The sequence below is a fragment of the Mchenga conophoros genome, linkage group LG17 (assembly GCF_057382185.1).
Source record: "Mchenga conophoros isolate Kocher_MC1m ecotype Shallow Benthic linkage group LG17, M_conophoros_male_GT1.1, whole genome shotgun sequence".
In the NCBI taxonomy this organism is placed as follows: Eukaryota; Metazoa; Chordata; class Actinopteri; order Cichliformes; family Cichlidae; genus Mchenga; species Mchenga conophoros.
The window spans coordinates 5,518,430-5,545,919 of record NC_140542.1 but is presented as its reverse complement, the minus strand read 5'-3'; the positions used below and the strand labels follow the sequence as shown (position 1 = coordinate 5,545,919).

Below are 27,490 nucleotides of genomic sequence, written 5' to 3'. Positions count from 1 at the left end.
GTATTGGTAGTAATGTAGTTTCCTACTGTAGCCGCCAGAGGGCAGTGAACAACGGCAGTTCTACGGCATCGGATCAGGCATGATGCTGATGCCAGAAAGCACTAACTTAATTAGGGAACTATGCAAGTATGTATAATAATAAAAATAATAAATATACATAATAATATTGCTTTTATAGCTCTTACATGCTCCCTCTAAACATCCCTTCACTTTAGTTTGCCCTTAATATTTAAATGCTTTACCCTTTTTTGCTTTTACGTATTTTGCAGAAAGCGTGTTCAGCTTGGTGGGGCCATGTCATTGACTGTAAATATTATACATAATAACTTTCTGCACTGGTCTATGAGAGCATGGTGTCGCGTAATGGTATTTTATTTTGGAGAGAAGCCGGAAGTGTCGGTGTGACTCTGACTGGGCAAAAGTTGGCCAGAGAGTTTGACAAAGTTTCTGAGTAGAAGCACCGCGTTTCCTTAACCACAAACTGTGCACATTAGCTTGAAAGTATCATTTACTCTATTCCGTGGTCTTTTCTTTCCGCATAAATGCCGAAACTTTTGTCCAAAGCTCCGGATTTCGTTGCCATCTTCGTTCATTGGTGAGTTTTTATAAATTTTATTTTACAGAATTACCGCCTCTCCTTTCGATTATTGCGGCAGCTGTACCGTTACACCCACAGGCTAACCCTGCTCGGCTGTGGTCATGTTAAATACAGGCTGAACTATCCCCACCAGTAGATGCCCCACGGTCACTTTTCAAGTGTTTTTAAATGTTTATGACACAGTCGTCAAAACAGCAGACTGTCACTAAAGCCACTTGTAATCACATCCATGTTGTTTTGAGTTTTGCTTCCTGCTTTTCAAAGCTTCCTCTGCTGATGTGACAGAAGCAGAAGGGAAACCCCGGCCATTTAATCCTGAACACGTCAGCCAGTGAAGATGATTTGAAAGAAAAGATGAAAAAGTATTTAGTTATTAGTGAGGTATATGAGTAATACCGTCTTGGTAAATCTTTACTTTCCCAAAAGCAGTGCCAGTACATGCAGTCGCCCTCAGTGTGTTTATTTTCTGTGTCTGATTCTGAAGTGTAGTTAGAGGTAACATTTAGATTGCAAAGTGTATTATTCTTGTATAGGTCTAATTATAGAGAGCTGTGTGTGTGTGTGTGTGTGTGTGTGTGTGTGTGTGTGTGTGTGTGAGAGAGAGAGAGAGGGGGGGGGGGGTGTCAGTAAAACATTGAAGGTCTGTGGGCTGATTGCTGCATCTGCCTCTGCACTGACTGACTGAATTTTTCTGATACCAACTTTTAGGAAGTATGCCAATCTAAAACTGGATCTTAAAAAAAGAGAAGTAAACTGAATTTATGATGTGAATAAATGGAAAATAAGTTTAAAAAAGAAATCTGAAGTCTTTCTTAATCTGGGTAAATTTGCTGACACAACATTTTGCTGACACGAGGAGGCGTTGCTGGACGATGCTTGATACCGGGATGGCTCTGAGTCGTCTATCTTCGAAGATGCTTTGGTATTTTATATTTTCACCAGCCAATCATGGCCTGTCTCAGTTTCCAGCATCAGCAGGAAACACAGCATGTTTCCAATTTCAGAGTTTATTGAAGGGAAGGGCTCGTCACAAATTAATGACACCAGCGCGTTGGATTTTTTTTCCTATTTCCATATACTCATCCTCCTCAAGCTAGGCGATGGACAGGCAGCAGATCCAGGTGAGCGACGAAGAGTGTCAAGTACCACGAGAAGAGAGCCGAAGGAGGAGGAGAAAGAAAGCCATAACCTCGTCCTGCTCCACCTCCATGGATCAGATCTCTGTCGAGTTTGTGCTGCCCACAGCTGCGCGGGGTGGAAGTGGCCCCGACACTCTGCAGCTGGACGTGGCTGGGAACTGGACTGTCGAACAGGTCCGGCTCGTTCACTCCTTTTCTTCTCAGACCCGCGTACCGTCTGCTGTAGATGTTAAAAATCCTCACTGCGCCTCATTTGCAGGTGAAAGCCCAGGTATGGATGAAGGCAGTGACTTCGAACCTGTGCCCTGAGTTCTACCAGCGCTTCTCTCCTGACCATTGCATCCTGTTGTACCAGAAGAAGGGCAACGTTTGCGAGATCTATGACAAGCACCAGGTCTTCCAGACGCTAGACTGCATTCGCTACTGGAGAGGTACCACGACCCACTTCTACCTGCAATCAGAGTCTGAGCTGGTCTTTAGCTGTGATGTAAAAATCATGTTTTGTTAAATCATGTTAAATTGTTTTTTGTTTGTTTGTTTGTTTCAAAAGCTCTGAAGAAGGATGTGGGGCGGATTCAGCTAGTGCCCCGCCCACAGCCCTCACAGGAGTCTGTGGAGTACCAGCGCTACCTGAACTACCTGATTGGCTACGACGTAACCGACGTCAGCAACGTCCACGACGACGAGCTGGAGTTCACACGCAGGAAGCTGCTGACCCCACGACGCATAGAGCTGTCGGAACGCGACCCAAAGCTCTACTCCATGGACCCCTGGGTGACACGCAAGCCTCTGCCCGAGCACCTGCTCTCCAAGGTGTGTGTATGTGTGTGTGTGTTTTTAATAGTATAACACAGTTAGCACTGTTAGCTTTAATTACTGCAGTTCAAAATGACTTATATGTATATGCAAGGTTTGACCCAGAACTCCAAGCCCTGCAGACTTAAATGAAAACCTCTGTAAAATGATGTAGATGTTTTCCTATAATTATAAAGTAGAAAAGAAAAACGGGCTAGGTTATTTAAAAAAAATGGACCAACCTTTGCTACAGCTTCTGCTTCAGTCATAATAATTCATTTTGAAACCTAAAAAAAGTATTAGCTCCACACTTCATCTGCCTGTTCTCTCTTCTTCTTGAGTTATAAAGTCTGTGCTTGCGCTGATGACTGATACAGCTTTAGTCACACATAAAAGTGTGACTTGGAGTAGTAAGTTCACTAAAGAGCCACTTTCTTCACCAGCCTGAGCTTACAGGATAGACGGGGATGTCTGTTGCTACAGAAACCACCTCCTCTAGCCTTGTATACACCTATTTGCCTCCTAGTTGTATGATTGTAATGACAGGTGATTGGATCCTGGAGCGTATTACTACCAGTGTGAAACCCCAGGCTCTTCATTCAAAGTTCTTTCAAAAAAACTGACTGTGGAGTGATTTGCTTGGAGAACAGGGCAGAGAATGAGAGCAGCGAGTTTTGCCTTTGAATGAGATGAGGAAAATAGTGCATCAAGAAAACTGCAGATCAACAGGCTGAACTTGAACTTTCAACTGTTTGATGAATTTCTCAGTTTAGTCTTAATTAGAAATTATGTTCCACTAAATGACTGACCCTCCAAAAGTTGATTCTGTTCATCTGGATGTAGCGTTTTCAGTGGGAGAAACGTTTCGTCACTTATCCAAGTGACTTCTTCAGTTCCAGTTTTATAGACAGTACATTTGCATAATGACAGAAACTAGCACCACTGAAGGAACAATGGGCTGGGAGGTCAGTTCCTTCATCATGATTATGCAAATTCTCATGACCATTGATCAAAGACCACTGATCAATGGCCATGAGTACCATTCACAGAGAGTTGGGGAATGGCTGCAATCACAGCATTGTAAGATGGCGAAAGAGGAGGGTCCTAAGGGTACTTAGGCCCCCTCCTCGATTCAGAGATGGTCTTTTTCTCTTTTCACCTAAATGGCCTCCTTGACTCCAAACCAGCATTCCTTCCTGTCCAGGATGTGTACATCCTTATCATTGAAAGAGTGTCCACTGGCCTGTAGGTGTCCATAGACTGCAGAGTCCTGGCCTGACGAGGTAGCTCTTCTGTGTTGTGCTGTTCGCTTTGCCAGAGGTTGTTTGGTTTCCCCGATGTATGCCCCAATGAGATGCGGTGTTTAGAAAAAATGCGTCTCAACTGTTCCAATACTCCTGACATGTACGGGATAACTACAGGTTTTCGCTTAGTCTACCGTTGTCCTTCTCTCCTGGATCAGCTGGAGCTTTCTTTTGGCGCCTTCCCAGCTTTGACAAAAGTCCAGCTGGGATAACCACATGTACTCGGGGCCTTCCTGATGTGATGTTTTTCTTCTTCTCTGGCCACTGTGTCTGTGGGGATGGTGTTGGCTCTGTGTTGTAGCGTCCTGATGACACCCAGTTTGTGCTCCAGTGGATGATGAGAGTCAAACCTTAAATACTGATCCGTATTGTAGGTTTACGGTACACGTCAGCTTTTAGATGTCCCCCATTACTGATGGAAATCTCACAGAAGGCTAACCTGACACTTTTCATATCCTCCCTGGTGAATTTGATGTGTCGGTCCACAGAGTTAATGTGATCCATGAATTGTGGTACGTCCTGAGATTTGATTTGCACCCAGGTGTCATCCACATACCTGAACCAATGACTTGGTGGTGTTCCAGAGTAGGATAGCAAAGCCCTCTTTTCCACTTCTTCCATGTACAAATTTTCCAGGATGGGTGAAACTGGGGAACCCATGGCACACCCATGTTTCTGCCTGTAGAACTGACCCTTGTATGTCAAATAGGTGAAATGAAGGCACAGTTCCAAAAGCAAACACACTTGGTCGATGCTGAGAGTGGTCCTGTTGCTGAGGTTGGGATCATCCTGTAATCGCTTACGAACTACCTCCAACGCTTCCATGACTGGAGTGCAAGTGAAGAGAGATGTAACGTCGTACGAGACCATGGTTTCAACTGCCTCCATCGTAACATCTCAACAAAATCCAAGGTGTTCTGGTCGTGGTGTTCAGAGCTGCTTACCAGCGGGTTGAGGATCGAAGCCAGAAACTTAAAGATGTTATTGGTGACCGAGTTGATCATACAGACAATCGGTCTTAAAGGTGCACCCTGTTTATGTATCTTTGGTAAACCATACAGACTTGGTGTAGACTCCCCTGGGTACAGCCTGTGGTATGAGGTCTGGTCAATAGCATTGTCTCGTTCTAACTGCTTCTGACAGTCTATCACCCTCTTCCTGTAGCCACTGCCTGGGTCTTGTTTCAGGGGCTCATAAGTATTTTCATCATTGAGTAGTGACAAAATTTTCTCACGATAGTCTTTCTGGTTTAGCAAAACTGTGCACCTACTCCTGTCTGCCAGAAGGATGATAATGTTGTTGTCATTGTTGTTGTGAGTGCCTTCCTCTCCTCCATGGTGATGTTGGATGCTGGGAGCTTTGCATTGCTGCGACAGGCCGAAACCTTTGTCCGTAGTTGCTCTGCTTCCACTTCTGCAATATTGTTGTTTCTGTGGCTGTGATCAGTTCCACTAGCGGGATTTGTCTTGGCGTGACAGCAAAATTCAACCCTTTAGCAAGGATGTTTTTCTCTGTTTGGGTGAGCTGTCTGCCAGACAAATTCTTCACCCACTTGTCCTCGGTGTCGCATCCTTCTGTCTTCTGGCCGTTTTTGCATAATCATGATGAAGGAACTGACCTCCCAGCCCATTGTTCCTTCAGTGGGCTGGTTTCTGTCATTATGCAAATGTACTGTTTATAAGATTGGGGAAACCTGCAGTCAGCTCAGACTGAGGAAGTCACTTGGATGAGTGACAAAACGGTTCTCCCGCTGAAAACGCTACGTCCAGATGAATAGAATCAACTTTTGGAGATTTACTTACCTGGATGATTGAGAATGCATCAAAACGTAAATGACTGACCATTTGTCAACAAGCTGTTGGTCAAATGTTGGAGTAAATGTCTTAGTGTGTGTTTATTTAGACTTTCAAGTTGTTTTTTGTGTTCTGCTCCTCCTCTCAGATCAATAATGGCCACATTCTGGTGGTAATCCACATAGGGACAGCCAGCCAGACCATCAAAGTCTCCATTGATGACACACCAACACTGGTAGATGTGCAGTGATGAATTCCACTTATATCTTTACTGTTTCCTCTGCCTATTTCCTGTACAGTTTCCTGAAAGTTTGCCATCTTGTTTAGGTGTTGGCGAGCTTTTTTGCCAAGACATCAAATAAAAGAGCTTTGCTGGGCATCCCCGACAATGTGTGTGAGACTGACTTTGTGCTGCGGGTGTGTGGCAGGTAACCGTGCCATCGAGTTGGGCTTGAAAGCCGCTGATGGCTTAAACTGAGAACCAAGTTGAGAGAAACAGAGCAGCATTACTATTTTATTCGTTACATTAGAGAGTAAGCATGCCGCTGTCCCACAGGGAGGAGTACCTGTACGGAGAAAAGCCTCTGGAGAACTTTAACTGGATCCGTCAGTGCCTGAAGAATGGCGAGGAAATCCACCTGGTTCTGGAGATGCCTCCTGATCCCGATCTGGATCTGGTCCAGAAGGAAGACTGGGCCCAAGTTGATGACTGCACTGGAGTTGCAGGTAAACAGTTAAACTAAGCTGTTCAGTCATTTTCTTTCCACATGGCCAACCTTGTAACCCTAGTCTTTTGATTTTTCCCTCTCAGGCACCCATGAGCAGCTGACCATTGATGAGAAGGACCATGAACGGGTGTTCACCATCTCCATGTGGGACTGTAACAGGAAGTTCAGAGTGAAGGTGCTGGGTATTGACATCCCATCTCTCCCCAAAGTCCCGGAGTTTATTGTCTACATCGAGGCCAGCATCTTTCACGGGCAGCAGCTTTTAGCTCAGGTAATTGAGACAAAACTACACTTTTTCAAACGACAATTTAAGCCCAGCCATAAAACCAAGTTGATCCCTCTGCAGTCTCTAGATTAAATTACACTTTGTTTACCCTTTATTTTATCTTTAAATTGCATTAAACTTAAACTTAGACCACTGGCTTCCTACTGGTCTTCATCAAAGCTGAACCAAGTCATATTAACTTAACCTTTTGATCATTTTGTTGTGGCTTTGGAAGCATTTTTAGTGCATTTATCTGACAAATACTATTATGGCCTGTATTTGTATAGCGCTTTATTATGAGGTTAACTTCCTTAACTGACTGTGATCCAGTTTTGGTCCATGCAGATTCTCAAGCATCCAGCTCATGTCTTGACTTACCCAAACTGGCAGCGGGAGATAGCCTCCGCTTCTGCTGAAGGTTTCTTCCTGTTGAAAGGGAGTTTTTCCTTCCCAATGTCGCCAAGTGCGTCCTCATAGGGTCTCTAACTTACAATATTAGGCACCTTCAGGTGACTGTTGTGTTTATGTGTATGCTTCTTCCAATAATTAGCATATAAACAGAGGTTAAAATGAGACTAGCCAGGTAGGGTATACCTAAGATTGGGTGCTTCAGTGCACTCTCACTACTGGTAGCATGAGCATTGCTAACGTTCACTTCCTCTGTCCTGTCTTTCATCTGTCACACTTTAATGTTTTTTTCTCACCCAGAGAAAAAAAATACAGCAACTGCATATTTAGCTAGCAGATAGTTTGTGTTACAAACTACATAAAACAGTTTTGTGTTGAATTTGAAAATACAACGGCTGCACTGAGGTACCACTGAGCTCCCCGGGTGCTGAATTGCTGCCCACTGCTTCACTGAGTGAATGAGTTAAATATAACTATACAAGCCTTTCAGTCCGTGGAAATGGAAAACTCACTTAACTGTGGACAGTGACATTGGTGTTCCAGCACTTTTCCATTCCATGGCAAGCTTGAGCCTTGGTTGTTTCTGAGCATTCAAACCAGTTTTCTACCCTCTGAGGGTGACTGTTTGGGTCTTCTTCTAGACCTTGGTAAAACGGTAAGACATCCAACTAACATGTACTTACATTAACAGTTGTTTAAACTGCTGATCCTGGAATCTGCAGTTTAAACATAATGGCCCATTATGCTTCCTGAACAGCTTTGGCAGAGCTCTGACCTCAGCCTCTTCAAAATTAAATGGTAAATGGCCTGTATTTATATAGCGCTTTACATATCCAGTCATCCACCCATTCACGGCAAGCTACATTGTAGCCACAGCCACCCTGGGGCGCACTGACAGAGGCGAGGCTGCCGGACACTGGCGCCACCGGGCCCTCTGACCACCACCAGTAGGCAACGGGTGAAGTGTCTTGCCCAAGGACACAACAACCGAGACTGTCCAAGCCGGGGCTCAAACCGGCAACCTTCCAATTACAAGGCGAACTCCCAACTCTTGAGCCACGATCGCCCGTGGATTATGCTTAAATGCTGGGTCTGTGCCAGGAAACCAACCAATTTAAATGAACTACCAATTCTGCCAAGAAGAATAGGCAAATATACAGCGAGATTTATTGTTGGCTACTAATAGCACCTGGTTCAGGTGCAACTTGCTAAGGGACATTTAACCCAATATTAGTGGCAGCAGCATGTATATTTTAGACCCTTTATGTATACTTAAATAGTGGATTAAAAAATATCTAAAGGAATTTCAAATTTGTGCACTCACTTCTTGTTTTTGAACTAAAGATGTATGCCACCTTAGAAAAAGAACAGTTCAAAGAAAGCATTGGAAGCTCCAAATTACCCTCACATTCATGCCCATGATGACTTCTGCCCACAAATGTATAAGCAGCATGAAAATATATGAAATAGATGGGTTTGAAAAAGGCTGGAGGGTGATAAAAGCAGTGTTTTATTTATTTATTTTTTTTACATTTTTAAGGAGAGAACCACCTCTAAAACCTTCAGTGAAGAAGTGCTGTGGAACTGCTGGCTGGAGTTTAACATTAAGATCAAGGATCTGCCTAAGGGGGCATGCCTTAACCTCCAGGTAATCTAAGAAATTTCTTTCTGGTGCTGTTATCATTCTCTGTTTGTTGGTAGAATAAATAATCATTAAGCTGTAACTATTGTACTTTTGTTACATAATGGTTCTACGTTTCCCACCCAGGTGATCTGTGGGAAGCAACCCCAGATCCCAAATTCCAAAGGAAGCTCTTATCAAGAGAGTACAGCGGGAAGCAGCTGTCTTGATGGTAAAGTCCTCTCCCTTTCTGTTCTTTCGCATGTTGAAAATCTACAGAGCAATGCTTTATTCTGTGTGTTCACCCGGCTTTCAGGAAAGACCAAGAGTCGTCTCCTGTACTACGTGAACCTGCTCCTGATCGATCACCGCTCCTTGCTCCGCCAGGGGGAGTTTATCCTCCACATGTGGAAAATGCCAGAAAAGAGCGAGGAAAGCAGCAGTAGCATCAACGCGGACAAGCTCACCTCAGCCACGAACCCAGACAAGGCCTCTTCCATGGCCATTGCCATTTTGCTGGACAAATACTGCTACCCTGTGGTACTACCCAAGAGCCGGGATGTGGGCCGGGACTGGGCTGTTGGGGGTGAGGACGCAGAGGGAGGGGAGCGGGGTCAGAGAGAGATGCCAAACCACTTGAAAAAGCAGTTTGAGGCCATTGTAGGTACCGATCCCCTACATCCCCTCAGCCCTGAGGACAAAGAGCTGCTGTGGCACTTTAGACACGAATGTATGCGTGACCCCAGGTACTGATTTATTTCTTTATTTGTCCTTTTAAATTAAAACGACAATAAAGTAATGTTTTGCCCCAAAGTACTGAAAATATAATTTTATAACAAATGCCTTGCCCTTAGAGCCTACCCAAAGCTGCTGGGCTCAGTCAGATGGGGGAAACAGGAAGATGTTTTGGCGACGCATCGACTGCTGGAGCGCAGCAGCGCATGGGACACCAGGTACAAGAGCGTTTCAAACTGCCACTGTACTGTGTTTAGGATCAATGTCGTATCACCTTTCACCATAACATTGCTTTGCAGTGGTCTGGATGTTGGCCTGGCCATGCAGCTGCTTGACTGCCACTACTCAGATGCACAGGTTCGCTCAATGGCTGTCAGGAAGCTGGAGACGCTGGAGGATGATGATGTGCTCCGATATCTTCTCCAGCTTGTACAGGTACACCCTGTCTTTTTTCCTTTTATTTTAATATAAATAATATTTGGTTAATCTGAGTAAGAACCACTTCAGTCACAGAATTAGCCATCAGCTCTTTTCTAGGACCTTCCTACCTTTCTATACATGTGCATTCAGAGCTAAAGATGGAGGGAGGGTGTAAGGTCTCAGCACAGAGGAATCTGTGCCATGAAGCATCAGGGCACTCCTGAAGCCAAAAATGGGTCCAGTTTGACACTAGTGAGGTGTACCTAATAAAGTGGCGCCCTATGTGAGAGTCTCCAATTGTAATCGAAGAAGGCTGTAAAAGTATCTGCTGAGTCATCGACTGACGTGGGCCAGCATTAAAATCAGCTGTTATCTGCCGCTAACATTTGCATACCTAACATGTACTCGCTGTACTTGCACAGAACTTTTCTTTCCTCCATCTACAACCAGGAAACAGATGGTACATTTTGTATCCTGCTGTATTCTTTTGGCAGCTGAAACCACATTTGCTTACAAAACAATCAATCTAATGCATTTTTTAAAATGTTGCTGAATGCTAAAGTTGATCTTTTACAGTTTCTGTGTTGATGTGTCGATAATGTGAGACTGTTTGCACTTTAGAGTTGGACATTCGTTTCCTGTGTCAGATTCAGGCTCTGGTATCTATGTGACGCTGGTTAGCATAGCCTAGCGCAGACATGCTACACTTTAATCCTACGCTGGCAGTTTGTTTGGTGAACAAAAACACACACTGCCTGCTTTACATTGCTGCTGCCAAGTTTTGTGTTGTTGTGAGTTTATGATGCGGTGCTGATGAGCACACACTCTGCTGCTGTTACAGTTGTTTATTGTTGATTTCAAATGTGTAACCACTAACATTTGACTGGTCGGATAAATATTAGCTCGAGAGGACCAAGCCTCTTTTGCATTTACACTCTCACTCTGTCTGATTCACTGTTTCATGCTGTGAGTTTAGTTGACTCTGCAGTCAGCTTTGCATGAGCGATACTGTATCAGTCGTCAGCCGTGGCCAACAAAAGAGCCTTTTAGGAGAAAGACATCTTCCTAAATGCAGTTATGACATCTCACTGATCTGTGGAATATATTATACCATCAAAATTCTCCAGAACATGCATGTGTCAAAGTCTTTGTAGGGTGAACGTGAAAGAATACACATTACATACACTGTTTCCATGATGCTTCACAATATGCTAAAAAAAGGGATTCAGTCCTTTTTAAACCACTCGCTGCCTCTTTTTCTAAACATTTAAATAGCAGTTATGTTGGAGCACAGTTACTTCTGTGTTTTCATTGCACTTGCTTTACTGCCAGTCCATGCTGCTTCCCAACACACTGTAGCCTCTGTTAAAAGGCAGTTCTTCTGGTATAAATGTGTGCACACAGCCTGCTAACTTCACCTGGCAGATGATCAAATCAAATCAAAATTTATTTATATAGCACATATTAAAACAACAGTGTTGACCATAGTGCTTCACAGTCAGTAAAAGCATGAGACAATTAAAACAAACAATAAAACAGGACAACAAAAAATAGGTAACAACACAACAGCCAACTAGTTAGAATCAAAAGCCAAAGTAAAAAGATAAGTTTTAAGACGTCTAGGTGCCACGGTTACAAAGGCCCGGTTACCTCTCGACTTCATTCGAGACCTAGGTTGTGCTAGGAGCCTGTGATTGGATGATCTAAGTGCTCTGTTGGGATTGTATAAGTGGAGTAGTTCAGAAAGATAGCTGGGCGCTAAATTATTCAGACTTTTAAAAGTGAATAAAAGAATTTTAAAATCTATGCGATATTTAACAGGGAGCCAATGTAATTTGGCTAAAATTATGCGTTCATATATTCTCGTACCTGTTAAAAGACGCGCCGGTAACTGAAGCCGGTAAAGAGAAGAGTGTTGGAGGCCCGAGTAGAGGGAGTTACAGTAGTCCAATCTGGATGTGATAAATGCGTGGATAAGCTTTTCAAGGTCCTTTAAAGGAAGGAACGGCTTTGCTTTGGATATCTGACGCAACTGGCAAAAGCTGTTTTTTACCACAGTGGAGACGTGTTTCTCAAGTTTAAAAGAGCCATCCAGGAACACTCCAAGGTTTCTTACAGCGAGCGAGAGATGCTAGCGAGAGGGCCAAGGGCATCAGCTAACTGGTCTAGCGGAGTGTGACTACCAAAGACTACCAAAGATTTCGGTCTTATTCTCGTTCAATGTAAGAAAATTATGTGATAACCAAATTTTAACTTCATGCAAACAGTTGAACAGAGGTTGCAAAGAAGCGGACACGTCGGATTTCAAAGGTGAATAAATCTGGATATCGTCAGCATAACAGTGAAAGGAGATGTTGTATTTTCTAAAAATTAAACCCAACGGCAACATGTACAAAGAGAAGAGAGCGTGATGTTGTTAGAAAGCCCACCACCACGTGCTTTGGAGTAGGAAGAATGTTTCATTTTCCTTTTTGTGCATTGCACAACACCAGAGGTCACACAGGCTTGTTGTAGACACACATTGTGCTATCATCAGAAATCATGTTAGCTGCTTTGTTTATGTGTTTGTGTGTCCTGCAGGCAGTCAAGTTTGAGCCCTACCATGACAGCGCTCTAGTCAGGTTCCTGCTGAAGAGAGCTCTGAGGGTAAGCAGACATGTGTCTGCCTGTGTTATGTCATTTCAGCTCTGTGTGTGTGTGTGTGTGTTTTACTAGCACAATAACTGCAGTCAAAAAAATGTCAAGTTAAACAACACCTTTTGTTTTTCTTTTGCAGAGTAAGCGTATCGGTCATTTTCTCTTCTGGTTCCTGCGGAGTGAAATCGCTCAGTCCAAGCACTACCAGCAGAGGTACGCTGTCCTCCTGGAGGCCTACCTCAGAGGCTGTGGTGAAAATATGCTGCAGGACTTCCGGAAGCAGGTGACACGCCCTATTTATAGATGTTTCCACAATTGTATAGTACTGTGAAAATGTGATACGCATGGTCTGAAGGGCAGGCTGTGAAGACGCCATTCTTAAAGAAGGGAAAATTAGGGGCAACCATCAATAACTTTGACAGCAAATTTAAATGTAGTTTTAGTCATAATTAGAGTAGACTTAACACGGTTTTCAAAGCTTTTTAATTTTCCTTGATGTCACATGTGAAATGTTTCCATATGTCTGCTCATCTCTTCCTCCCAAGCGTTGAGATTTTGTGACGTTTTCATGAGACACAGTGTGAACCAGCTGTACTGATCCTGGGGGCACATCAAATGAGCATGTCTAACCTCACTGCACGTGGTGATTACTTCTGATTGGATCACTTCCAAACTTGTCCCGCCTTTCTAGACAACTTAATAGTTCTGATTGGAATTTTCCGTTCAGAATTATTTCATCTCGTTTTTATTCGCTGGTTTCTGTCCTCGTGCATTCACTTTTATTTAGATATCATTTTTCTTTTCATCAGAGGAAAAGAAGTCATTGATGAAAATTGTGACAAAAAATTGTTGGTCAGCAAAATCAACACTGGTGGCAGCATGTCTTACGGAGTCCAAATTTGGGATAATCTTTACAGAGAATGGAACAAAAAGCAGCTGACCAAAGAAGAGCTTTGCCGAAGACTTCTTAATGAAATGACGAGAAAGCTGCCTAGAAAGGTTCAGGCTGTGTTGAAGAAGAAGGTGTTTGGGGGGTTGGGTTTGAACACATCTTTGACAGAAAGTCCTGATGCTTGCAGGTGGATATGACAGAGGCTCTGCAGAAAGTCACCCGTGAGATCAAGACCATGTCTGCAGACAAGTATGATGTTACGCCACAAGGTGAGGAGCAGAAACAGAAGCACTGATATGAGCCTATATCGTGTAGCATGAACGTGCATTATTTGCTTATTTTTTTTAAAGTAATTTAGTGGTACTCCTTTGTGGATGCCCCTGTCACCTCACAGTAAGAGAGCTGGTAGTTCAAACCTGCCGGCCTTTCTGTGTGGAGTTTGCACGTGCTCAGAGCACTCTGGTTTCCCCCTACAGTCCAAAGACATGCCTGTTAGGTTAACTGGCGACAGTAAACTGCGTTTAGGCGTGAAGAGATCGGGCACTAAGAGAAATCAGTCTGTAATCCTACAAAAAAAATCTGTGAAAAGAAAATGTTTTATTGTTCTTCTGCTTCTTTTATCTGGAAATGTGCAACCTAATCCCGGTCCAGACTGCAAATGCTTAAGTACTCCTTGTGATTTCAAAACTTGAACAGGTCTTGGTATCACTCATTTAAATGTCAGAAGTCTTCTTCCCAAACTTGAGTTTGTGAAATTTTGGATGAAAGAGTTAGATACTGATATTCTTATATTATCAGAAACCTGGCTTACTAAATCAATTACTGACAAAGACATTGCAATAACGGGCTATAATCTTTTCCGTTGCGACCGCCCCAGAAAGGGTGGCGGTGTTGCAATTTATGTAAAAAGCAAATTCCATGTTACTGTCGATTCATCGGTATCTGTTTGTAAGCAGTTTGAACTTCTTGCCCTCAAACTCCAACTTTTCAAGGGCTATTTTATTACCATTGTGGGCTGTTATAGACCCCCCTCAGCTAGTAGTGAGGCTTTAGATTTTAATGAAATTGTGCTGGCCGGAGATTTCAACTGGGACTGGTTGTCCTCTGCCTCAGACAGTTTTAAATCCATGTGTGATTCATATAATCTCACACAACTAATTTACGGCACAACTCGTCCAAATCTTAAATGCCCAGAAAAGTCATCACTTATTGATTTATTTTTAACTAATATGCCGTATAAATATTCTCACACTGGGGTTTTCGCAAATGATATCAGTGACCACTGTGTGGTAGCTGTAGTCAGGCAATCGAAGCTCCCAAAATCAAGGCCACAGATAGCTTTTAAACGAGATTTTAAGCATTTCTGTGAGCAAGCTTTCTTTCATGATTTATGGGACTATAACTGGAGTAGAATTTACCTGATAACTGATCTTGAGCTGGCATGGAATTATTTTTATGATACTTTTATCAAAATTATAAATAAACATGCCCCTATCCGCAAATTTAGAGTAAAATGCAGAAACAACCCTTGGTTTTCTCTTCAGCTCTCTAGTCTACTCAAAAAAAGGGATGCTGCCTGGGCTAAGGCCAGAAAAACTAAATCCGAAGCGGATTGGCTGATTTTTAGACAGCTCAGAAACCGTTCAACTTCCTTAATTAAAAAGGCCAAATCAGAATTCTATCTTTCAAAAACTACTAAACATTTGAACGATCCTAAAAAATTCTGGAAAATAATAAAATCTTCTTATGGGGACATAACTACAAACGAGATGCCAACTTTTGTTGTAAAAGACTCCTGCACTTTAACAGAGAAATGCGACATTCTAAACTGCTTTAATGAGCATATTGTTTCTTCAGGATCTCTATTTGAATCTTTATATCCAGATTTAAAACAGCTTAATCAACAAGAGGCTCTCTCTGCAACCGCTCAAACTGAATCTGTGGTCCAACCCTTCAGTTTTTCTCCACTAAATGTTTTTAAGGTCCATAGGGCTTTAAATCTGTTGGATCTAAATAAATCTGCAGGACCAGATCAACTTGATCCCTATTTTCTTAAGTTGGCTGCAGATTTTATAGCAGAACCGATAACTTACATTTTTAATCTTAGCCTCTCGAACAGTGAGATCCCTGTAATATGGAAATCTGCCTATGTTCTCCCTTTGCTGAAAGGAGGTGATCCTTCAGATGTTAATAATTACAGGCCCATATCTAAATTGTGTGTTCTAGCAAAAGTTCTAGAAAAGTTCATTAGTGAACAACTGAAAGACTTTTTGGACAAAAATTCAGTTCTTTCCCAACATCAGTCAGGATTCAGAAAACAACACAGCACAATAACTGCTGCTATTAAAGTGGTTAATGACATTGTTGATTCAATGGACTGCAAAAAATACTGTGCTGCTCTTTTTCTTGACTTGTCAAAGGCTTTTGATACAGTTGACCATGCTATTTTATTAAATAGTCTAAACAATATTGGTCTATCTGTAAATGCTGTAAGTTGGTTTTCAAATTACTTGTCAGCAAGAAAACAGTGTGTCCGTGCTGCTGGGTCTTCTTCCTCTTTTCTCCCAGTATCCAAAGGAGTTCCGCAGGGCTCATATTAGGACCATTGCTATTTTCTCTTTACATAAACAACCTTTGTGATAATTTGTCAAACGCAGCATTTCATCTTTATGCAGATGATACAATCATTTATTGTTCATCCCCTTCAGTAGCACAAACTCTGCAATTTCTGCAGTCTGCCTTTGATGTCGTTCAGTCCCATTTAACTCAACTTAAGTTGGTGTTAAATCCAGAGAAATCCAAGTTCATGTTATTCTCAAATGGCAAAGAGTTGTTAGCTACGTCTCCTAAGATTAAAACAATTCAAGGATCTGAAATTGAAATGGTCACATCTTACAAGTATCTAGGGATCATTATAGATCAGAATTTGTCATTTAAGACTCACATTCAAAGGCTTGTGTCGAAGTTAAAATTAAAACTAGGTTACTTTTTAGAAACCAATCCTGTTTCTCCCTCCAAGTGAGAAAACATTTGATTCGTGCAACCTTTTTACCTTTATTGGATTATGGTGACCTGCTTTTTATGAATGCACCTGCCCACTACCTAAAGAGGTTGGATACTGTGGACCATTGTGCTTTACGTTTTATTACTGGCTATGGAAATCGTGTACATCATTGTTCTTTGTATGCTGCTGCTAAATGTCCATCTTTGCATATTCGCAGACTCTCCCATTGGTTGATTTTTATCTATAAATCTCTCCTTCGGCTGGTTCCATCTTATTTATGTGTTTATATGTGTAAAAACCACAACCAATACAACCTTCGTTCGAACAAAATCATACAATTGATTGTCCCAAAAATCAGAACAGAATTGGGGAAAAGGGCTTTTAAATACGCTGCCCCTGCTTCCTGGAATAATCTGCAGAAGGAACTGAAGTTATCAGAATTGGTTACCTTGGGAGAGTTTAAGTCTGTCTTAAAGGAACGAGAGAACAGCTCTTTTACTCAGTGTGATTATTTTTAATGTACTCTTAATTTGATCTGTTATTGTATATTTTACACATATTTGTATGGGATATTGTATTTGTTTTAAATGTTAGATACCTATGTGGTATGTGACTTTTGTTGCTATGATGCCAGGTCTCTCTTGGAAATGAGATTTTTAATCTCAATGAGATTTTTTACCTGGATAAATAAAGGATTAATAATAATAAAAAATGGTTGTCTCTCTGTGTTAGCCCAGGGTGTAAGCTCAGTTTTTGTCTTATGACAGCTGGAATAGGCTCCAGTGCCCTTGCAAACCCCAAAGTGGATATGTGGAAGAAGATGGATAGATGGTTTCAGTTTTAAATACAAACCCTCCAAGGCTTTGGTCCTGCTTATACAGTGAACCTGCTGACTTTTTCTTCCACACTGGTTTTATTTATTCTGTTATCAACAGAATATCACACTTTTGAGGTTTGCACCCCAAACCTTTGCTTTAAATGTCTACGGTTACCTTTCTTTGCTAAACATTCTTCACTAGTTTATTCTGGGTTGTACTTTCTGTGGTTAACACCAGCATTTGTATCTAAGCATGTGTAAAGCATGTCTGTTGTATGAATACATGGTTGCATGTATGTACTGTATGGTCAGATGTGTATTTATTTTTTATTTTTTGATGTGTCGATATTACTCTGACTATTCTAAACCTTCTAATTTGCACTAAGACTTGAAAAGACGTGTAAAGAAAGAAGTGTGTGTTTTTCAGTGGTGTTTCAGTTGCGTCAGAAGTTGGAGAATCTGCAGTCCTCTGGTCTGCCAGAGAGCTTCAGAGTTCCTTATGATCCAGGACTAAGAGCTGGAGCCCTGCTGGTGAGGAGCAAACACATCAACACGACCCTGCAATAAACACTGAAATTAGAACAACTTTCAGCTCTCATGAGTGCTTATTTCTGGGCAGAGACGTCAGAATTGTATCTATAAATGACTGAATTTTTGATGAAAACAATTTATCTTTATGTAGATTGAGCAGTGCAAAGTGATGGCGTCTAAGAAGAAGCCGCTGTGGCTGCAGTTCAAACGGGCCGACTCCACCACTCTCTCCAAAGACCCCATAGGCATCATCTTCAAAGACGGTGATGATCTCAGACAGGATATGCTCATCCTGCAGGTGTGTAGCAGCTCAGCCTTAGACAGGACTGAGAGAGTTATGAGAAGAAAAGTTCTGTAGCACTCCGTCTGTCTTCTTTGCAGATTCTGCTGATCATGGAGTCGATCTGGGAGACTGAATCGCTGGATCTCTGTCTTTTACCGTACGGCTGCATCTCCACTGGAAATAAGATAGGTCGGTTATTCCCTGCAGAGATACAGAAAACATATTAGATCCTGTGTCCCTCATTTATAACAACCAAGGCTGATCATGTGAGCCTGACAAATCCAAAATAGCGTGTCATCGCTGTCTTTATTGCATCACTGTAGGCATGATTGAGATTGTTAAGGACGCCACCACCATCGCCAACATCCAGCAGAGTGTTGTGGGAAGCACCGGCGCATTTAAAGATGAAATCCTCTACCAGTGGCTCCGGGACAAGTGTGTCAGTGAGGACAAGGTACGTACTGTATCACTGACAGCTTATGATGGTTTTACGCTTGAGCGGGGGTAGCACGAAGACAGTCTGCGGGCAGTCGTGGACAGCCTGACTACCTACAGAGAGTGTTTGTTGTCAGATGGGGTCAGTGTCAAAAATATGCAGTACAACCGGTCTGCGGGCTGCACTTGTTTGTCCTGTGGTCAATCAGCTGCGGTGAAGAGCGAAGTCCTAACACGCAAAGAGCTGAAGGTAAACCAAGTGCTAAACAATGAAGTTTCCACTGCTGTCACTGTGTTTTTCATGCTGTATTTTCCATCTTTGATGATTTTTCATGCTGCTTGCGTTCCTGGTCATCACTGCTCAGTGATGTGCAGCTGGGATTTTTTTTTTTTAAGCAATTTATTGCTTAAAAAATCACACGGATGATGTAGAAGTCTCAAATAAAACAAATGGCATTACAAAGCTGTCATCTAGTTTTTTTAAATCCATTGGTGGACTTTTTTTATGCCCTACTTCCATTTTCGCAAAGCAATCCAGCTGACCGGATTGAAGTCTTTGTCAGGCTGATTCTGGTCCCTGTCCCCCATATTTGATACCTCCGCTCCAATTCATCATTATACTTGATTACATGTCGCTGATCAGCAAAGCTTTAGTTACAAGCCTTGCACGCAATGCATGCATTAAGTAACTGTGTTGATAAGACCAGTTTTGCAGACTTTATTAGATCAGAGGAAATGACACTTTGAAGAGAGGAAGAGAGAGGAAGGAAGCAACCGTCAGAGTTTTTCCTGTCGCTATGGCACCCACGTGCGCTACTTTTAGCACAGACACCTGCACTCCCACAGTCTGCGCTTTTTCCTCTGCGTGGTTTTTTTAAACCGAGTTATGTTTCCAGTAACTACAAGGTCAAAGTTTCTTAAAGGGGACCTGTTACTCCTTTTGTCACTTTTGGCATTAACTCTGTTACAATAATTGATTCTCATATTAAATATGGCCAGAGTTTCAAATAAAGGGGTCAATATAACGTAAGTACAAGTCTTCCCAAATCGAATCTTCCCTAATCTAGCTCAGTTAGCATTGACTTCTTCTGCTTCTTGGGTGCTTTTGTTTATCAGCAGTGACTCACACACATACCATCAATTTAACCTGCCACCGTATAATTATGGCTGTTCTCTTTCCAAAACAGTATTGTTGTGTGTGTGAGTGAGTGTGCTCACTTGGCTTTTAATAGTGCAGCGTCTGTTGGGCGAGAGTGTAACTGAGGTTATTTGTTAAAGCTACAATTTACAGATGTGTCCAAAATGCATCACATGCAGGCAGTCAGAAAGCTACACTTCTGAAGCAAGGACTGATGCGAAGATACACTCACTGTGTGTGTGTGTGTGTGTGTGTGTGTGTGTGTGTGTGTGTGTGTGAGTGTGTGTTTGTGCCTCTGCATGTTCCCAGTGGGCAGATTCTGTGTTGGAGCTTTCATAACAACTGCTCATGCAAACTAGAGACTGTGCGACGCAAGTCATTTGTTCAAGAAAACTGAAGATGAAAATTAATAAATTTGACACAGAATTTAGAAAACATAGTGTGTAATAGTCTATCTTTGATACACTTTTAGGCTGTAAGAGTGATGGTGTTTCATTTTTTCCACACCCCTTTCAAAGACCTCTTTGAGATTTAAGACTTGGTTTAAAGGGTTAAGATAAAGTTAGGCTTAGGTCAGTGTAAGGGCTTTAGCCATTGCATTAGTCGTGATGATTAAACTTGGGTCTTCATGAGGAGCTGAATGTCCTTGTGCATGTTTTTAACAGCTACACTATTAGTGTGAAGCTCACTTATCAAAGCTGGATGGGTTACAGCCCGGATGTTGTCGTATACAAGTACATGATTAAAAACTCTGTTGTCTGTGTTGTAGTTCCAGCAGGCTGTGGAGAGGTTCCTGTACTCCTGTGGTGGATACTGTGTGGCTACATACGTCCTGGGTATTGGGGATCGCCATAACGACAACATCATGATCACTGAATCTGGTAATCTTACATCTGCGTTTTCACGTCACTGTCAGACAAAATACAGATTAAATAATTACAAAAATGGGATATTTTTAGAAAGAAATTAAACTCGAGTGGCACCACACTAAAAGACCTCCTTTGTGTTTCTGCAGGGAATCTCTTCCACATCGACTTTGGTCACATCCTGGGGAATTACAAGAGTTTCATGGGAATCAGTAAGGAGTGGGTTCCCTTTGTGCTCACACCAGACTTCCTGTATGTTATGGGAACTTCGGGAAAGAAAAGTAGCCCCCACTTCCAGAAGTTCCAGGTGCTTTTTTTCATGTCAATACAATATAGATGCAGGAACACACACGTCCCATTCTTAAATTCATGCAGATTCATGCAAACACCAGTTAGTCACATTTGTCTATATGAACATCCTCTGTGTTTCAGGACGTGTGCGTGAAGGCTTACCTCGCCCTTCGGCATCACACCAACCTGCTCATCATTCTTTTCTCCATGATGCTTATGACTGGTACAATCTCCTCCTGATACCACAACACCCAGTTATTAAAACAATAATAATAGTGTCATTTTCACAGGTTGGTCCAGTTGTACCCAATTTGAGTATGACTGGCTCACTGGTGACAAGTAGTTTTAAACAGATTTTCAATCTTTTTAGATATTGATACCAAAGTGAAGTGAAACTAAGACATGCTCATGCTTTGACACTTATTTTTGGTTCATTAACAGGGATGCCTCAGCTGACTAGTAAGGAGGACATCGAGTACATCCGCGAGGCCCTGACTGTTGGCCGCAGTGAAGATGAGGCACAGCGCCACCTGCTGGACCAGATAGAGATCTGCAGGGAGAAAGGCTGGATGGTTCAGATTAACTGGTTTGTTCATCTGGTCCTGGGAATCAAGCAGGGTGTGGAGAAACGGTCCACTTAGGACTTACTAAGATGTATTCCATGAAAAAAAAAAAAAAAGTCAATGACTGAAGAGTCATTGACTTTAAAATCTGAAGACAATCTAGAAGGATTTAAAATGTTTGCACACAATGTATTTTTGAAAGTGGTGTTTTAGGCATCTAGAGACTGGTCGGTGACCATTAGACAGCCACTGGTCACGAGGGAAAACCGTGTTCTCAACAAGTTTTTGAGAGTGGTTTAAAGAGATATACGGTTCTGCAACAAAAACCTCTTTCTGGTTGCTTTTTCAAGGAAGATGTTAACTTGTCTGCAAACACTTGAAAACTGCTCACCCAGCTGTAGTGAAACTGTTAAAAGTGCAACACAAACCAGAAACGGAACACATTTGCCCTCAAAGTAAAAGTTGGGCCTTTTGAAATGTGTTGGTTCCAGTGGTAAGGCAGAACTTTGAAGGTGAACCTTCTCTGTTTCCTGTTTGTGGTGCGCTTTTTCAAGTCAAGGCTGCTTGCAAACAAATTGCTGTCTTCCATGCAAGCTATGGGAGACTGTGGCAATCTAATAGTGACCAAAACAATCACAAGGACGATTTGTGGTGCAGCGCTGATGTCACCTGGCAACCTTCCCCAACTTCCAGGAACCACTTGCCAAGTGGTTGCCAAATACACAGTTTTGCCTAGCAACTAGAGGTTGCCAGGGGAGATGGCCTGATCAGTCTCTAGGCCTGTGTGAATGAGCTGAGACCATCTGAAATGAGATATTTCGCTAAATAATGGGATGTCACTGTCTATAAAACGTCACTAACTTAAATTTTATCTGCTGAGCCATTCCTGCAAAGCTTTGCGCTAAAGGTTATATGCTATGATTCAGACCAAGGGGAGAGATAAACCAAATACAGGTATGACTGTTTTCACTGCACAATGGACCATGTCAAACATCAAATGTGTCATTTTTAGATGCAAAATAGGAGTGACCTAAGACTTAAAAGCACTGAATCTGTCTGCTTTAGTGACACCACTTAATGCAGTAGTTAAAAAGAAAGCTTTTAAAACAGAAGCAAACAGTAAAAAACGGATCTTTGCAATGTTTACGTTCATCCTTAAAAAATGTTTTAAATGTGGTCAGAGTATTTTAGTAGTGTTTCAGTGTCCAGGTAATTAAATGTTTAATATATATATTTGACTAGTATGCAAGAGTTTATTGAAATGGTTAGATTCTCCTTTTCAGAGATTGCAAATAATATAACACATCCAACTTTGTGCTTGATGAGAGGCTTATTATTTATACGTGAAAGTGGTTTTTATTTGCGCTGCCCATTAAGGAAAAACTGTTCGATGTCTTTAAAACTGGAATTTCCAACTTCTAATTATGTAATGACTTAAAAACATGTTTCAGTCTATTTTATGGCTGTTTGCTGTCTTAAAGTTTAAAATAACAGCCATGTACAGAGATAAGTTGCAGCTTACTGTATGAATATGTACTTTTGTCTTTCCACAGTTTTTCTGAAATAAACAGGAAGTGGGATTGTGTTGTCTTTCCATATCAGTAGTATCCATGTATCTATGTTGGAGATAAAAGCTAAAAGAAAGTTAAATGCAGTAGTTTGACAATCAGTGTTTTTTTAAAGTTTGCATTAAAACATTATTGGAAAGATGGAAAACTTTCTTCTTCTTCTTTTTTTTTTGTAGCAGAAAGAACGTTTTATAATCAAGCCTTTTTGTGCGTGTAATTGCCTGTAGACGTTGATTCCGGACAATAAAAGGACTGAAACGTGTTTGTGCTGTTCAATGTAAGTCATGTCCTTTCATAGTAATACTCACTACAGCCAAGAAGTGTGCTAAAGAGCATCTCTGAATGCACAACATGTCATGTCAAACCTTGATGGAGATGGATTACAGCAGCAGGGGAACCTACCAGGTGCTACTCCTATCAGCTAAGAACAGGAAACAGAGTCTAGAGTTTGTACAGTTTCACCAAAATTGGAGAAAAGAAGACAGGGAAATGTTGCCTGGTCTGAGTTTCAATTGGTGCCTCAACATTTGGATGAAAGGGTGAGAATTTGGCAATATACATCAGTGCATGGATCTGTGTTGCCTTGTGTCAACGATTCAGGCTGGTAGTGGTAATAGAGTAATGGTGTAGGGGATATATTTTTAGCAAACTTTGGGCCCCTTAATACCAACTAAGGTACACTCGGGCAGGCTTTTAAACAATGCTATCTATTGATGGCTGCTTTGAGTAGGATAACACACCATGTCAAAACTCTCAAACTGGTTTCTGGATTATGTCAAGACGTTTACTGAATTCAAATAGCTTCCATCATGCCCATGGATAAAAATCTCTGTGAAGTATTTCCAGCACCTTGTTGAATCCATGCCATGAAGAATTGCCTCAATCTTGCCTCAATGATTACCGCCCAGTAGCACTCACCCCCATCATCACTAAGTGCTTAGAGCGACTGGTCCTAGCACACTTCAAATCCTGTCTCCCCCCCACCCTGGACCCCCACCAATTCGCATACCGCCGGAACAGGAGCACAGAGGATGCAGTCTCCATCGCAATGCACTCTGTCCTCTCACACCTGGACAACAACAACACCTACGCCAGAATGCTGTTTATAGACTTCAGTTCAGCATTCAATACAATCCACCCCTCACAACTCATCAGGAAACTGACAGACCTGGGTATCAGTTCCCTCATCTGCAAATGGTTACTGGACTTCCTGACCAACCGCCCCCAACATGTCCGGCTGGATAACCGCTGCTCATCTACCATCACAATGAACACCGGTGTACCACAAGGCTGTGTGATGAGCCCTTTCCTCTACTCCCTCTTCACCCACGACTGCAGACCTGCTGATGCTTCCAACACCATCATTAAGTTTGCAGATGACACCACGGTGATTGGCCTCATCAGTGACAACGATGAGGCCGCCTACAGGGAGGAGGTGGATCGTCTGGCTGAGTGGTGCGACACAAACAACCTGCTGCTTAACACCGAGAAGACCAAGGAGCTCATCGTGGACTACAGGAGGAATGCTGACCCACATCCACCCATCCACATTAAGGGGACGGCTGTGGAGCGTGTGAGCAGCTTCAAGTTCCTGGGAGTCCACATCTCCGAGGATCTCACCTGGACGACCAACTGCTCCAAGCTGGTCAAGAAGGCTCACCAGCGCCTCTTCTTCTTGAGGACTCTGAGGAAGAACCACCTGTCCTCAGACATCCTGGTGAACTTCTATCGCTGCACCATCGAGAGCATCCTGACCAACTGTATAACAGTCTGGTATGGGAACTGCTCTGCCTCGGACCGGAAGGCGTTGCAGAGGGTCGTGAAAACTGCCCAGCGCATCGCCTGAGCACCACTTCCTGCCATAAAAGACATCTACAGGAAGCGGTGTCTGAAAAGGGCTGGGAAAATCATCAAAGACCCCAGTCACCCATCACATGGACTCTTCACCCTCCTGCCCTCTGGGAGGCGCCACAGGAGCCTCCGGACTAAGACCACCAGGTACCGGAACAGCTTCTTCCCCACAGCTGTCAGACTCCTGAACTCTGCCTCCTGACATCTGACCCACGTTAAACTCATGGACTGAACATACACACACCCACAATGGACAACTGTACCCTCAAACACAATAATAACATGGACTGAACCACCACTCACAACCACTAGCACTTTATATAGCCTCTGTAGAAACTATCTACACCCTCACTTATCTTAACTGCACTATTGTATAGCTCTGTGTAAATAATCATTCTGTACATTCGATAATTTTTAATCCTACAACTGTTTACAACTTGCATAGTTCCCATTTCTGTATAGCTGTATATCCCAGATTCTGTAAAGTTATTTATTTCATATTCTGTATAGTTTTTCATATTTATATCCTGTTCATAGCCTGTACATAGCTTGTACTCACTACAGCCTGTACATACTTATAGTTATAGAATATTCACAACATACTTCATACCGTGTACATTATAACATACCATAATAGACCCATTTCTGTAATATACTCACATATCTATATTATTGCTAATATATATTGTAATATATCTATATCACTAAAGCACTTCTGGATGGATGCAAACTGCATTTCGTTGCCCTGTACCTGTGCATGTGCAATGACAATAAAGTTGAATTCTATTCTATTCTATTCTAATTGCAGCAGTTCTGGCGGTCCAACTTAGTATGAGCAAGATGTGCCTAATAAAGTGTCTGGTGAGTGTACTTCAATGATGGAAGTCCACTTTTACCACAAGATGGCGCAAGACCACAAGCTTGTCTCTACATTTACACGTCCCAAAGCTTGACAAAATAGAAACCAGTCTCATCCTTTCCTCTGCTCCTCTTTTTTCCCTGTATTTTTCCCTGTTCAGCTCCCCTTTTCCTTCCTGATAGTTATCCCATGTATTCTGTTCCTCCTCACCTTATCTCCTTTGTCTTCCCCAACAAAATTTCAGCAGAGTCGTGGGAGTAAGCGCACTGCACGAAGAACACATCTCTTTCAGTCTTTATGGCAGTACGCTTATGCCTTGTGATGTACAGTGTTGAGGTTCTAAATGGATTAGACAGATGAGCCTCCTCCTTTTGACTTTTTTCTATGTAATGTAATTTGTAAGGTTTTTAGTGTGCCTACGAACTGTATCGAAGCAAGACAATAATGGTGCTCACTGAATAGAGTATTTTTTTTTCTTATGCATTCTTGCAGATAGACATAAATCGTCAATGCTTTTATGTGCAACGTCTCCTCCATCCTTCTCTTTTGGACAACAAAAATATATTTTACACAGTGCTGTGCATAAGTATTGAGCCAGCCCTCATTTCTTTGTAGAAGAAGTGGTGGGCCTGCAAACTATTTACAGCAGATGGACAATATATGAAAGTCATCTCCTTAAGAAACAGGAAAACAAAATCCAGCAAAGACCTGATACAGGACCTAAGAGATGCATCTGACCCTTCAATTGATCTATTTACTGTTTATTGAAGCCTCATCAGAAATTGTGGCTGTCAGTAAACAGTTCTTAAGCAGAGGAAAAAGGGAAGAAAAGTCTGGGGTATGTCAAATTATACTTATATTGATTCTGTTCATCTGGACGTAGTGTTTTCAGTGGGAGAAACGTTTTGTCACTCATCCAAGTGACTTCTTCAGCTGACTGCAGGTTTCCCCAACCTTATAAACAGTACATTTGCATAATGACAGAAACTAGCACCACTGAAGGAACAATGGGCTGTGAGGTCAGTTTTTTGGTCATTAATATGCTAATTGTCATGACCAATGATCAACAACCAATGTTGACCAAAGACATATCCAAGAACTGGACTGAAAATCTGTGACAACAGGTCTTACGAAGTGATGAATTTGAAAGTTGTGCTCCAAATCATTGTCTATAAGTATGGAGGAGGTCAAGGAGGGAGGTATAACAGTGAGTGTCCAGAGCCATCTGTAAAGCATGGTGGAGGGTCTGTCATGGTTTGGGGTTGCATTGCAGCCAATCTTGATGAAAATCTTGATGGACCCAGAAAAGTACCATCAGAGTTTGGTCCACCATGCATTACCACTGGGAAAGTATCTGACTGGCAATGGGTTCATTTATCAGCATGACAGTGATCCCAAACTGCAAATGCAGTAACAGCATACTTGTACAAAAATTCACACAGTGAAACACTGTCATGGATTTCCTCCCTCAAGCCTGGACCTCAAGATTATTGAAGCAGTATGCGATCATCTTGACAGAGAACAGATAAAAATGCACCTAACATCCAAAGAAGAGCATTGAACAACCTTCAAGAAGCTTTGAGAAGTATTCTGGGCGATCGTGGCTGAAGAGTTGGGAGTTCACCTTGTAATCAGATGGTTGCCGGTTCGAGCCCCAACTTGGACAGTCTCGGTCGTTGTGTCCTTGGGCAAGACACTTCACCTGTTGCCTACTGGTGGTGGTCAGAGGGCCCGGTGGTGCCAGTGTCTGGCAGCCTTGCCTCTGTCAGTGCGCCCCAGGGCAGCTGTGGCTACAATGTAGCTGCCATCACCAGTGTGTGAATGGGTGGATGACTGAATGTGTAACGCGCTTTTGGGTCCTTTTACTACTACTAGGGAGTAGTAAAAGCGCTATACAAATACAGGCCATTTACCATTTATTCCTGAAGGCTGCTTTTTTTTTTTTTTTT

General features: G+C 42.3%; 1 protein-coding gene across 1 annotated transcript; it reads left to right on the top strand.

Annotated features, from left to right (window-relative positions):
* Window positions 1-395: 395 nt before the first annotated feature.
* pik3cg (phosphatidylinositol-4,5-bisphosphate 3-kinase, catalytic subunit gamma) lies at window positions 396-23,093 on the top strand. Its single transcript, XM_085251981.1, has 24 exons — window positions 396-595; window positions 1,692-1,911; window positions 1,997-2,168; window positions 2,288-2,550; window positions 5,778-5,864; window positions 5,957-6,057; window positions 6,186-6,355; window positions 6,441-6,628; window positions 8,571-8,678; window positions 8,799-8,883; window positions 8,968-9,397; window positions 9,506-9,604; window positions 9,686-9,821; window positions 12,387-12,452; window positions 12,583-12,726; window positions 13,523-13,604; window positions 17,584-17,687; window positions 17,839-17,985; window positions 18,069-18,159; window positions 18,294-18,424; window positions 20,313-20,424; window positions 20,559-20,716; window positions 20,842-20,923; window positions 21,142-23,093. Exons 2-24 carry the CDS (start codon window positions 1,699-1,701, stop codon window positions 21,339-21,341), a joined length of 3,369 nt encoding a protein of 1,122 aa, XP_085108107.1. The 5' UTR covers window positions 396-595; window positions 1,692-1,698; the 3' UTR covers window positions 21,342-23,093.
* The last annotated feature ends 4,397 nt before the right edge of the window (window positions 23,094-27,490 follow it).